The sequence below is a fragment of the Columba livia genome, chromosome 8, assembly GCF_036013475.1.
Source record: "Columba livia isolate bColLiv1 breed racing homer chromosome 8, bColLiv1.pat.W.v2, whole genome shotgun sequence".
Lineage (NCBI taxonomy): Eukaryota > Metazoa > Chordata > Aves > Columbiformes > Columbidae > Columba > Columba livia.
The window spans coordinates 25,696,577-25,709,433 of NC_088609.1; the positions used below are offsets into that span (position 1 = coordinate 25,696,577).

General features: G+C 41.2%; 1 protein-coding gene across 4 annotated transcripts in view; it reads right to left on the reverse strand.

Moving 5' to 3' along the window:
* Window positions 1–1,487: 1,487 nt before the first annotated feature.
* PKN2 (protein kinase N2) overlaps window positions 1,488–12,857 on the reverse strand; it is a 55,236-nt gene continuing 43,866 nt past the window's right edge. For 3 of the 4 annotated variants that reach the window (XM_065071171.1, XM_065071173.1, XM_065071174.1), the window contains 14 exons: window positions 12,287–12,430; window positions 12,073–12,148; window positions 11,574–11,772; window positions 11,195–11,324; window positions 10,620–10,756; window positions 10,448–10,523; window positions 10,269–10,360; window positions 9,405–9,581; window positions 8,764–8,826; window positions 8,585–8,661; window positions 7,052–7,194; window positions 5,596–5,703; window positions 3,996–4,076; window positions 1,488–3,915 (listed from right to left, as the gene is read on the reverse strand). In XM_065071171.1, coding sequence (XP_064927243.1) covers window positions 3,712–3,915; window positions 3,996–4,076; window positions 5,596–5,703; window positions 7,052–7,194; window positions 8,585–8,661; window positions 8,764–8,826; window positions 9,405–9,581; window positions 10,269–10,360; window positions 10,448–10,523; window positions 10,620–10,756; window positions 11,195–11,324; window positions 11,574–11,772; window positions 12,073–12,148; window positions 12,287–12,430 — 1,707 coding nt within the window. In that variant the 3' untranslated portion in view covers window positions 1,488–3,711. The remainder of the gene's footprint in view (window positions 3,916–3,995; window positions 4,077–5,595; window positions 5,704–7,051; window positions 7,195–8,584; window positions 8,662–8,763; window positions 8,827–9,404; window positions 9,582–10,268; window positions 10,361–10,447; window positions 10,524–10,619; window positions 10,757–11,194; window positions 11,325–11,573; window positions 11,773–12,072; window positions 12,149–12,286; window positions 12,431–12,857) is intronic. The other variant, XM_065071172.1, reaches the window with a different exon arrangement.

A 12,857-nucleotide genomic window follows, 5' to 3' on the forward strand; every position in this document is an offset into this window, starting at 1 on the left:
AAGTTCTTTTACCGTGAGTGTACTTTCTGGCATAGATGAGTGTGTTAAATCTACTACATGCAAGTTAAAAATAGCTGAAACTTACAATAATGTTCTTTAAATGCTTTCAGGTGTTATGCACAAGCACTTGATATGTGAGTGGTGAGTGTTTGCAGTTGAAATTGTTATACACGGCAAGAGCTGTCTGGACTGAAATTGAAATACATCTGTTCACATCTCTGGTGTGGGGCAGAGGGAGGCAGAGACATGTCCTCCCGGCTTGTCCCTGCCTCCTGCCGTTCTGCAGGCGGCTCCTGTGCCTCCCTTGCTGTGGAGATGGCAGTAACTGTGCAGCCCAAAGAGGCGGAGTGAGGAAGATGCTCGAAGGGGCCATGTGTTCTGAAAGCCAGTTACTGCTCGTCCCAGTAGACTGTGGTTAACGTGAAGCATTTCAGGAAAAAAAGTATAACTCTGAATTAATTTTCAGGCAGTTAGGACCCTTTTAGTAAGCTGCTTTGATGGAGGTAAGGAACTTGGCTTCTCTGACAGCAGCTTGTGAGTCAGACACGAGCTCGCTTTGTCCGTGGCTGGAGCGTTTCTCACTGGGGAGAGGTGTATGTTGGAGCTGTGTGCGTGGTGCACCAGCTGTTCTCAGGTGAGCTGGGGACCTGGTGAGCTGGGGACCGGCTTCCAGCCTGCTTTGGCCAGTTACTTTCTCATTGTGTTCCCAAAGCCAAGCGGTAGCAAAGGACAAGTGGAGCCTCAAGTGCAAGCGAGGAGACTGGCTGCAGTTCAGGTGCGTGCAGGTTCTGGGTTCTCTGCCAGCGCGAGCGTGTCGCTGCTGGGAGGAGCAGCAGCCTGGGAGCAGCCGCGAGCACTGCAGGATGCGCTCCCCACGCACAGCAGAGCGCCGCGCTGCTGTCTTCAGGCACTTCCCATGGTAATTCAACTGCAATTTAGACTAGATATTTAAAACTGTCTTCAGCTGGAGCCAGCCCTTTCTGGAGTGATCGCTTAGTTGAGTATTGAAGTTGTGCCTCCAGGCAATGGTCTCATGTGAAATTTTGGGTTGTTCTTAAAAGATTGCTAAATGCATTCAGAAAAGAAAGCTTCATTCTCTGCTTGAGGAAGCAGCTCATTGTGCATTGGGGGTATAGGTTTTTGTTTAACGGGGGGAGGAAAGAGACTGTAATGAAGCAATACCCAGGAGGGGAGGGATTGTTGAGCCTGTGGAGGGAGAACGCTGACCCAAGCTGGCCAGAGTTCAGCAGCCGTGGGCTCCTGCTCAGCCGAGGGGAGGCTGCTGCCCTTCAGCTTGAAAAAGGTGTGCTCGGAGTTAGTGATTTAGTTTGACTGTTTAAAACAGGAGTGGAAGTACAGTGAACTACCACTAAGAGACTGGGTGTCTGTAAATCCCCTCCTGATCACAAGTTCTTTTCTGAAGTTACCTGTGGAGAAAACATGACAAGTCACTTCAGGAAGCAACAAAAATCATGTTTGGGACACGATTTACAAATTACTCTATTTAAAACTTTAATTTGTGATATTAATGACTGCAAACACTTAGAATGACATTTGTTAAAGGCACATTTCATTTTAATGCATAGTGTACCATTCTAAAATATCCTAATTTCCTTACAAAGTGCTTGAGCAGCCACATACAGATAAAGTATAGCAAAATATATTTACAATCTAGGGTTTAAAATCTTAATCTGCCTAAAAATATTTAAAAAACTACAGAGATAAAATTAGTGCTTTCTTTCAGCTTAACTGGGTGAACAGACCCTGCCCTCTAATTTTTTTAATTTTTTTTTAGTGATTTACTTAGATTAAAAAAAGATTTCTGTACAAGATGTAGTTACAAAAAGGTATTTTTGAGGATACTTTCATACGTGTTAAGCACCCTGTCAGATGCTCATATATATATTTGGGAACCGAAAAGGGTGAGCTGACTGTACCTCAAAAGTATTGGTTTCAGCTAGATACAGGAACATCATTTGTGTCTTAATTAATTAGAATCTGGAGACAAGCAATGCTGAGTATTGACTCACTCTGCCAAACATGATTTGTAGAGCTGGTAAAGCTGCCTCTGCGTTCCAGGGGGGGAATGCCTGATTTAGACCTATGGACCGTCTTTTTTCTCTCCTCTGCCTGACCCTGCAGGTCTGCCCAGCGTCATGATTGGAAACAACCACCTCAGTGTTGCACACTCAAGGGGTTTGCATTTCTCCTTCCAATGAGTAAAACTACCAGGTTTGAATTCATTCGGGTGCTGATTCTCAGCGTCTCAGCCCACGAACAGCGAACTCCTGGCCAGGATGGCCCCGTGAGGTTACACAGGCCATCAGCTCCGTGTGGTGCTGCAGCAAAGGACCATGTGGGAAATGCGTTTTCCAGGAATTCATGTTTGCCCACAGAACACCAGGTGCCAAAACCAGGTCCTGCTTTACAAGTATGCACAGTGTTTGGTCTATGTGATTTTTCAGCTTTTGAGGTACAGCTTTTAGTGTTAAGGGGTTTGTAAAATACACACAGTTTTTATCAAAAAGTATTTATACATTCTGTTACAACGTATTGCTTTTACCCTCGGTAACTGCCAATCTAAGTTCTGGAGTTCAGTGGCCTATATGTCTACCAATATTTTTTTCATTCAGAGTTCCATCTCATTTGCTTGGCCACTGTGCAAAATTAATGAAGTGGTAGAATTAAATTACTTGCCTGGACATAAGAATACATTACAACTTCCAAATATACATGTTCACAGCATGTATAACATTGAAAATCCTCCCGTTTTTCTAAAAGTGATATGATATTGTACAGCAGATACAGGCTGACCTAGGTGGTTAGATAGGGACTGGGGGAACTTATCTGCCCACTCGGTGAGTGGGAAAGGCGTGAGTTTGAGTACACAAGTGGCTGGGCTGGGGAAATGCATACGCTTTGCTCCTTGTGGTTAGACTGAGCAACACCCTTGTCACATTCTTTGTATCAACCCAGGTTTTAAGCCATGCTTAAAAAGCTTGAAGGCAAAACTGTTTGGCAAGTGGCTTTGGTAAACTTTCCGGATGTTTCTGGATTTTTCTTTGTAATGGAAGCACTTACACAGTTGTTATCTCAAAGGCAAGGCGTTTAACGTTTTTCCTAATAAATACCGTAGAAAATTTACAAAACAAGGCATATCTGTTCTTAATACCGTTATTTTAAGAACACAAGATGAAGGTGTACATAGAAATGTGTCGTTTTAGAGACTGCACAAGATAATATTTAACTGAAATCGTTTGCCTTCTGCAGCTAGAACCATGCTCTGCGTGAGTGCCATCAGTATCCCAAACTCCCGTTCCGCTGTGGCTGAGCAGAGATAAGTGATTACCCAGCTCAAAGGCTGCTTTTCCCACTTAAAGCAGATACTTTAAAAAGTGATGTTATCCGCTGTAGAAGCGTGAGAGAAACAGTACAGATCCACATGCGCCCGTGTGTGGGAAGCTTAATACAGCCTGGATTCACCAACCCAGCTTAAGAACTCCATAGACCTGCTTTCCAGTGCTCAGATAAAAAACAATATACAAAGAGGCCACTCTTCACAAGAGTGTTAAAACAGTACTTAAAAGGATCTTCATGTGATTTAAAAAAACCAGAAGCTACAGGTGGCACAGAGAGCATTTGAAGGGTCGGTATTCTTCTGAGAGAGGCATTTTGTGAGCCAGTCAGCTGGGGTTTCACAGTGTCTAGAAGTTAACACCAATCAGCAATGTAATCAAAATCTCTGAACATTTCCTGCTCTTCTTCTGAAAGTATCCTTGGTTCCCGAGGTGGAGTGAGGATAGGTGCTTCCGAGGTAAATTCATCATCAAAATTACTAACATCTTCTCGTCCTCTAATGGTGGGTACAAAAGGAGGCTTCACTTTCTTGGCCAGTAAAGCATTCCAATCTATTAGCTGTAAAATAAACCAACTCATGTTTAGTTTCCTGTCTCTACTCCTTAGCCTCCTTAGAAATAATATTAGTTTGTACTCACCCTGAAGAAGTGATGCTTTTTCACATCTTCGGCATCTTTCTCTCCAGCTCCAAGACGCCGCTCAGGATTTCTTCGTAGCAGCTGACAAAACATGCAAGATTTCAGTGCAAAAATTCAGAGGTAGAGGGAGAAACTAGGGCAGGACCAGTGCTGTTGTGTAAGAACCAAGACCAGGTGGACAAATTCATGCTGCCTGACTGACAGAGAAGTCTTGGTCCTCAAAGAAAGGGAAAGCCACACCTTCAGCTGTCCGGAACTTGTAGAGATGTGTGAACGCGTTGGCACAGTTCCAGCAGGAGCAGGTTTGCCTGGCTCGCTGCACATCTGTGGTACCAAGTCTTGGTACCTGAGGTGATTTGTGCGGCTCGTGTTCCCCACAGAGATACTGAAAAGTGTTTTTTGCTGGTGAGGATACAGAATTTGTATAAGCCGGTATTCCTTGCTCGGCCCAGCTATTTCACAGCAGTCGATTTACCAAGAGAGGGCTGAATGCTGTTTCCACACCCAGCCGAATAAAAGAGTTGGTAGCTGACAGCAGCAGTTCGATGCTCCCACTTGTGGACCGTGCTGCTCTGGGCAGAGCGCCCGGCATCGGGGCGCTGAACACTCATGGTGCAGCCATCAACAAATAATGTCCACTATATTACCTAAGAATTTGTCAGATGGGAACAGCGCACACAGAGCTACAACCAGGGAACTGCAAGCACAAAACTCACGGTACCCGTATTCTGGGTGCACTGTAGTTGCCCCCTGGCCCCCGGGGATAGTGGCAGGATAATTTTCACAGTAAAAATACCCTCCCCAGGTATTGCGTTGAAACTGTATTCTTCCTTCTTTCTCTAGACAAACACTCCCTGGGAGTAAGCAATGATTTTAAGCTAGAGAATACTTTATTAAGTACTTATGTCTCAGCAGTTACTGTGACATGCTTTAACTTCCATGCTACAGCACGTGCTGAATTGGGTGTCAGGCATTTAAGCGAAGAGGCTGCTGCCAAAGGCTTTGAATCACCTCCCGTAGATGCCTTTCTAGAAACTGGGATATGCTTCTAACTCAGGTTCAAGCTGCTGCTTTAGGTAAGTAGAGGTATTATGCTAAGGAATAGCACTAATAACAATCATAAACAAAATCAGCTGTTCTTTGCCAGGAATGGGACTGCAGATGCCATGTGTACCATGTTCCTGGCCCCAGTTGGAATGAAACCAGAAAGATTTAGAAGTCTTTGAATTAAAATACTCATGTGACAATGTTAATCTACCAAGCAGGTCAATGCAGCAGTGTTCTGCTAGGAAGAAAGCGCTGACCTCCTCTAGTTAGATACGACCAGGAAACTTAGCTAAGGCAGAAAATGGTGGTTTATGTTTTAAGAAGAAAATTTGCTCCTGAATGAAGTGGAATGGCGCTTAGAGTTTTCATTCAAGGGGACAGGCAGCATGGCACAGCATAAATGGAGCTAGTCTGAAATGCAGTTGTAGAAAAATAATACAAAGCATGGGTTCTGAAAGTATTTTGTTCCTCACAAAAGTAATTAATTTCCTTAACGCTGGAGAGGAAACAGTAAGAGGGGAATATTGTAACATTATTATTATGATGTTCTTACCCGTCTCATTATAGAGATGGCTTCTGTAGACAGAAATCGTGGATATCTTACTTCATCATTTACAATACTGTCAAACACCTCTTCTTCATCATCTCCAGGGAAGGGAGACTATAAAGAAAGTAATAAAAAAATGCTGTTAAACAGGCTTAAAAATCACAGTTGCAAACAGCATACATTCAGCTAACAGTTTAGAATTAGACACTCTGAAATGATGTCTTCCTTTTCCCACAAACAGATACTGTAGGTTTCCATAAGGAACGGAGAAAAGCGAGGCCCATTGGTATTATCCCTTAATTCTTACTGAAGGACTATGCTTTAAAAACGTGCTTTTAGAGCAGAAACATCTAAAACTGGGATCTTCTTTGAACTCCGACACAAGATACACTGGGAATGTGGAAAGTACGTGTCAGCTCTTCTTTGGGACAGCTGCCATTCACAAGCAACACAGCCAAGACTGAATTGTTTTTGTAATATCTTTAGCATGTTACAGCGTAAGTGTTTTCAAACTGTTTTGAAGTGGCCTGACAGACGCAGGTGACACCCTACAAGCTTTTTGTCTGTCTTTTTTACCTGAAAGGAAGTGAAAGAAAGTTGAATGATCATCTTTTTTTTAAAAAAAAGAACAAAATGATGAGGAAATCCACAATTTTTCTGTTTTTTAGCATGTAAGCCATCGCTGCGCTACCTGGGAGGTACCGTAACAAAATGGACTGGAAGGTAAAGGAATATACAGAATGGTAAATAACTATTCAATAGTAACTTATTTATACCAGCTCATTTACAAGGAACTGGGGCATTTTGTTTCAGGGTGTGTGTAATTCAAATGGTAGACAGCATTGCGTTTGGCATAATCATTCACTGCTACTCTGCTGCATGCATTAAAGTTCACTTCCATTCAAGCCACGGGAGTTAAGGAGTTTATTTTCTCTCCAATAGCATTTGAAGGCAGCAGAGTGCTATAGCTGTACACATCCAAATTTGACACTAACACATGTTGGCTGGAAACAGAGCTCTCCAAAACCAGATGTGCTATGTTCTTGCTTAGAGACACTGATATTAATGTGCTATTACTGTAATTTGATTTAAGGCATAATGATGTAATTAAAACCCAAACAAAACAAAAATGTAGAGGTTAAGTCTTGGACCAGCTACACCTCATTCACTTCCACAACTGCTGATAATTCAAGCTCCTGACGTGACTCCTCAACTTCCAGAGCCTTACAGCCGCTAGTATCAGGTAGGCAGCTGCTTGGCATTTAATAGTTCCTTTTCTTGACGAAACACATTGAGATGCTCGCTGTAAAACGGGGTATGCCTGCACATATTGTATATACAAGCATTGATTCAACTGTGACAGGCAGGGCATGTTAAGTGTTGACAGGCTAGTACCTTGAGTTTTGTCACCTTTTTAACATATATTAGTTTGATGACTCAACTGTATCCTCCTAGAACTTACCTCCCCCACTAGCATCTCGTAGATAAGTACGCCAAGACCCCACCAGTCTACAGCCCTTGTGTAGGAAGTTTCTGTCAGCACCTCTGGAGCCAGAAATTCCGGTGTGCCGCAGAACGTGCTTGTTCTGTCTCCAAATCCCATTCCTGAAAAGTTACAGTGAATGAAAAGCAAGCAGTATGTTCTGCCCTCTACAAACTAATCCTCCAGCAGGTAAAACCTCCCCCTAGAGCAACTTCAGCCAATGCTGTGGTTCCAGAGGCTCAGGTCATGAGGTAAAACATTTCCCCATTCTTCCCTCCACACTCTTGTTCCACGTGGGCTTTGGAATAAGTTTGTCTATCCCTAACTATATGCAATGAGCCAAACGAAGCTTCCAGTGACACCTCTGTCACCCAGTTACCTGTGATTGGAAAGATACAAACCATCTTATGCTGTATTTCTAATGGCTAGTAGAAGAAAATGTGGTACACTGGTTTAGTCAAACATGTCTGCTGTGGCTGCTTCTGTAGTGGCAACACTATGTAAAGTAAGGTAGAACATGGAGTGTAATCAAACAACTTTGAGCAAAATAAGCCCTGGCTATTTATTTGCAAGAGGGGCACAGTTTGGGACATCAGCATGGCGAGGACAGATGTAGATGCTACAAGTGGAGGTGCTGCAGAAAGCTCAAGAAAATCATCTGTTGTAGTAGTCAGTAAGTCAAAGAGCTTTCCTTGTCCTCATTTTCTTTTGGCATCTATGGAATTTGTTTGTAGTCAAAGTCACAGGACTTGCCCATGGATACTAAAGACAACAGTAATGTTTGAACACCTACCAAATTCACTGAATTCCCTCTTGGGCTAAAAGGAAGAGACAGGGAGGACAGGCTATACAAACTGGAGAAGGAAACGGACCTTTCCAGATCCGCCCCTGCAATGGGGTTTGACAGAGACACCACAATTTCAGTTGCTACCTCTATTTTATGTCTTATTTGAAGAGTAGCTGCCTGTAGTGAGATGCTTGAAAGTAACTTCCCAGCATCTAGGCTTTCCTTTTGGGTTAAATTTCTTTGTTTCAGCACTTTGCATGTGATTTCCATATACTTAGAGATGCGGCTATTTCAGATTTAAAAAAAAAGATAATGAATTTAGAAAAAAAGTAAGAGTGAGGTATGGATGATAATGGTACTTGGTTTCATCGTACACTGTCAACATGTTTAGAATGGAGGAAAAACACCTAATGCTTTTTCTGCTACCTTGTAAAATGCAGCGGTATGTCTTACTGATGAGCAGAGATATAACCAGGTAAGAAATAAAACAGGTGATGCTCACAACTGAAAAAACAACAGGGCTATGCTCAGATGCTCCTGATATCTCCCTACTAAGGAACTTTCTCCTGTCTCCACATTGGCACAGAGATGTATTTTTTCCTTCAAATGATACCAGGTAAGTATACACTATACACATTTGGCAGTCCAAAAGTCTCAAGAAACAGTCAAGAGTAAGACAGACAGACTATGGAATTCCTCTAAAAAGAAAATGTATGGGCCATTACCTTCTTTGCAAAGACCAAAGTCGGCAATTTTCACAAAGCCTTCTGTGTCCAGCAATAAGTTATCCAACTTCAAATCTCTAAATGAACATTTGAGAACAAAATTGCATCACTGATGTTTCTTCAGTACTATCCAGAACAGCTGAAATTCACCTGCTGGAAATGGCTCAGTGACTGCTTACCTGTACACTATCTTGTGTTCGTGTAGATACTGAAGTCCAAGAACCACACAGGCAGCATAGAATCTGTTGAACAAGTTAAAGTTTCAATGGATTTTAGTCTTGCTTTTCAGAATGTGAAATCCATCATTATTCATCTGTTTTATTAACTATCCTCTGAAGATTACCAGTTATTTGTTCAGGTACAGATTAGTTTTATACAAGGTCATAGTTTTAAAGCCAGATGGCAAAAATCCTCACACCTGGAGTTTTCAAGCTGTAGTATGTTTGCTCAGCCTGAGGACAGATTTTCCATAGTCTCCACTGCCATGGCATTGAATGATTGCTGATTTGGCTTATTCTTTCCTTGTTCAGCCTTGTCTGCTATTCTAACTTTTCATTTAGCTTTTTAATGTAATCTTTTTTTTAAAACAAGTATTAGAAAAATTAAATATTTATATATAATTCAATGTGGACTCAGGCACATTAAACCTGCATATGTCTTCTTCTAACAAAACCAGTTAGAATCTCTGACCCTTTTAAAAACTTCAACAGTATTTACTGAAATGACATAATGCAGAGGCATGTGGTGATAAAGATCTTAGTTCTGATGCACTGAACAAAATGCCCTTCACTTAATGGCACAACGAGGGCTGGATACTCACACTGCTCTTGGTTCAGAGAAGACATCAGTATGAATGTGCATCATCAGATCCCCACCAGCAGCATATTCCATTACAAAGCAAACGTGATCTTTGGTTTGGAAACAAGCAAAAAGGTTCACCAAGAAGGGGTGTCTGACACTATTCACAGTTTCAAATATTCGTTTTTCACACATCAAGCTGCAAACAGAAAAACCAGTAAAAATTTGAAGCTTAATTCTAAACCACAATTTTTCCACTCTCAAACACTATTGGGAATTTGTACCTTATGTTTTTCCCTCTATTCCTCAGGATAAGAACATTTTTTGTTCCAAGAGAGCGCTTTTCATATTTGCACACACATTAAGCTGCTGCCAGGGTTTCCATGAAGTTGCATCTACCTTGCACAAATGAAGAAGGAAGCCTAGCAGTCCATGAAAATTGTGCCCTGCTACTTTTCCTTCCAAATAGTCAGACTTGCACTAAGTAAACATCGGTATCAAGTGACATCAGCTTCGATCCATTTTTATTTTAATTCTATACAATACATACAGTAGAAAACCAGTAACGATGTTATAGACAGCTATCTACAGTAATTCCAGATTATTTCTCCTTAAGCCAATTGGTTAACTTGTAGCTTATTCATAACAGTTAACTTTGTCCCTGCAAGTTCAAAGAATATAGTTACTATTAAGCAGCTGTACAAACAGGTTCTTGCACTAAAACTAGATGGTTTTGTAACTGCTGCTTCACATCCAAGCAAAAGAAATGGCTCAGTTTTAGGACAAAATGATTTAAAAAATGACCACAGCGGAGGTCGTTGTGTTGCATGCAGGAAGAAAACATGATTGATTTATGGAATCCATGTATTGTATTTTACAAACTGACCTGTCTACTTCATCACGAGCGACGATATCTCCTTTCTTTAAGGCTTTGATAGCAAACATCTCATTTGTGTTTTTGTACTCTGCCAACAGCACCTAAAAGAGAAGAGAAGTGGTTCATTTAAGAGCTATATCCAGTTTGGGATATAGCCCTGACATTTGATTCAGCCTTTTGACATTTACCTTTCCAAAATGTCCTCTGCCCAGTACAGCACAACATCTGAAATCCTTGAGACTGAACTGAAATCGCTGTTGTGATCTATGTAAATAAAAAAAACACCCAGTCAAATATCTTTTAGTTTGTTAACTTTAAGAAACATTATTCAAATCGACAGGAAAATCACTGCATTTTTACCTTCTATCTTCAGGCTCTCGGGTGTTGGTGTATTTTATGTCTGAATGGGGAGCATCAGGCTCACTGATTATTTCAGGTTGGAGTTTCGGGACAATACTATTTCTGCCATTTTCAAAATCAAACGTTGTTACTTCATCCTGTGAAGCAAAAGAAGTCTGAAAATGTAAAACTGATTGCAAAGGTAAATGAATGCAGAAATATTACTATAAGCATATGAAATCCGCAACACAAGAATTATCTAAGCTAAAATGGTATATACTTCAAGATGATACAGCCAAGCAAGCTTTTAACAGACTGATGAAACCTATTGCTGCAGTCATCCCGCTCTTTGTTAACAAAACTATTTTCTCCTGAATAGTCTAATGCTTCGGGGCTTCTTTTTTTAATGTGGAAGAACCAATGCCATGGATTGTTAAACACACTAACTGTGGAAACTGCCATCAAGAGTAATCAGAGCATTACAGTTCTAGATGTGAAAGTTAAGGGAGCATATGCTGAAATATGAGGGAAGAAATCCATCATAAAGATGCCAATATTGCAACCTTATTCAACTGTATAGTTGTATAGTTACTTGCCTGAGATGGCACATCAGGAGCCTTTATCTCAGAGGAAGATTCACATATTTCCCCAAGGGAAGATGCTCGGGGTGGAGCAGGTGGAGGCTCGGGCTCCAGTTCAAAGTCCAATTTGGCTACAGGAGAGTCACTGGCAGGAAAAGAAATAACTCCTCAGTGTACAGCAGAGCCTGTTCTAATAGTACAAAAACCAACTTAAAACTGTACATTACACAGATTTCTCCTAAAACAAATCTCGTGTGTGTATATCTGCCTGTAAAATGGATGTCCAAAATTAAAACATTGAAAGGTCTGCCGCCTTGCAGAACAAACAGATTTGACATACATAACATACATTAGGGCATAAGCATCATACTGTAACTTTTGGTCTTGCAAGTACCTTAAGAATGAAGATATTGTGTACCTGGCTGGCAGGGTCAGTTCAGGAATGTGAGCATCCACCACTGGCCCGGCAGCAGGCACTGCTGCTTGGGGGCTGAAGGTGCCAGAGTGATTAACCGTAGGAATAGCTCTTCTTACCAGCCTTCCCCAAGTGGCAATATTAATATTCATTTGAGGGGCTCTGAGAAATGTTTTGCCTGTGGATATTGTGGAAAAAGAAAATAGAGTGCAAGCAATTTCCTTACTTATTACCAAAAGCTATAATTAAAGAAAGTTCACATTTATCAATTTATAGTTCATGAAGAATAAATGGAATATGTCTTATTCTCTAGCAAGTCCTTATTATTCGCTTTTAAATGTTAAAGCATAATAAGGAATTCTAAACCAAAACATTTCTAAATGCAATGCCGAATCCTTCATTATCAACAGCTTTATTCTCAGAAAAACATTAGGTCTGTACAATTTTTAAGCTTTTCATGTTTATATGAAACAATTACCTTGCTGTTTTGAAAAAATTTTCTTCTGCCTCTGGAGCTTTGGTCTTCTTTCAATAACTGGATTAAAAAACGTAACCTGAAGTTCAAATAATGTGTGTTAGAATTCAAGTTTCAGAATAAAATCCATTCTTAAAAGTTTAAGAAAAACTTCTTAAACTATTCTGCAATGTAATACTTGGGCGTATGCTCAAGCGGTTCAAAGAACCATTCTTACCTCTGCAAACAGCGTGCCCTGGGGTTCAAGATAGAGACACATGCCATGGCGCTGGTTGTCCAGGAAATCTTCCAGCCTCAGAAACTTCACTGCACACAGAGATCTCCAGTCACGCCAATACACTGAGATTTCTAATTCACGTGACTAAGACAGGAAACACATACACAGGAAATTACTTGTTAGTAATTGTTCTGCAAGAGTCACCTCTGCACAAGCGTGAGATCCAGCAGCTCAAGGATGCAGATGCAGAACTGTTGCTGCAGCAGCAGCAGCCAGGGCGGAGCGGCCACCCCGAGCCATGATCGCAGCGTTTCACTGCAGTTCAGGTGGGATCTCCTGCCTCCAAATAAAAGTATAAGTGTAAATTCCCCCAAGAGCAGGAGAGAGTCATGAACAGTCACCAGACTTTTTGATTCAGTCTAACAACAGCACTAGTTCAAGATATTTTAGCTCAAAATCTGATAACAAATCTTTCCGTGTGTTTAGAAACCTCAGCTTTACTAGTTATTTACAAGTACCAATTGCATTTCACAGCTGCACAGCGACGTTTTAGTACCTGTATGCACACAAT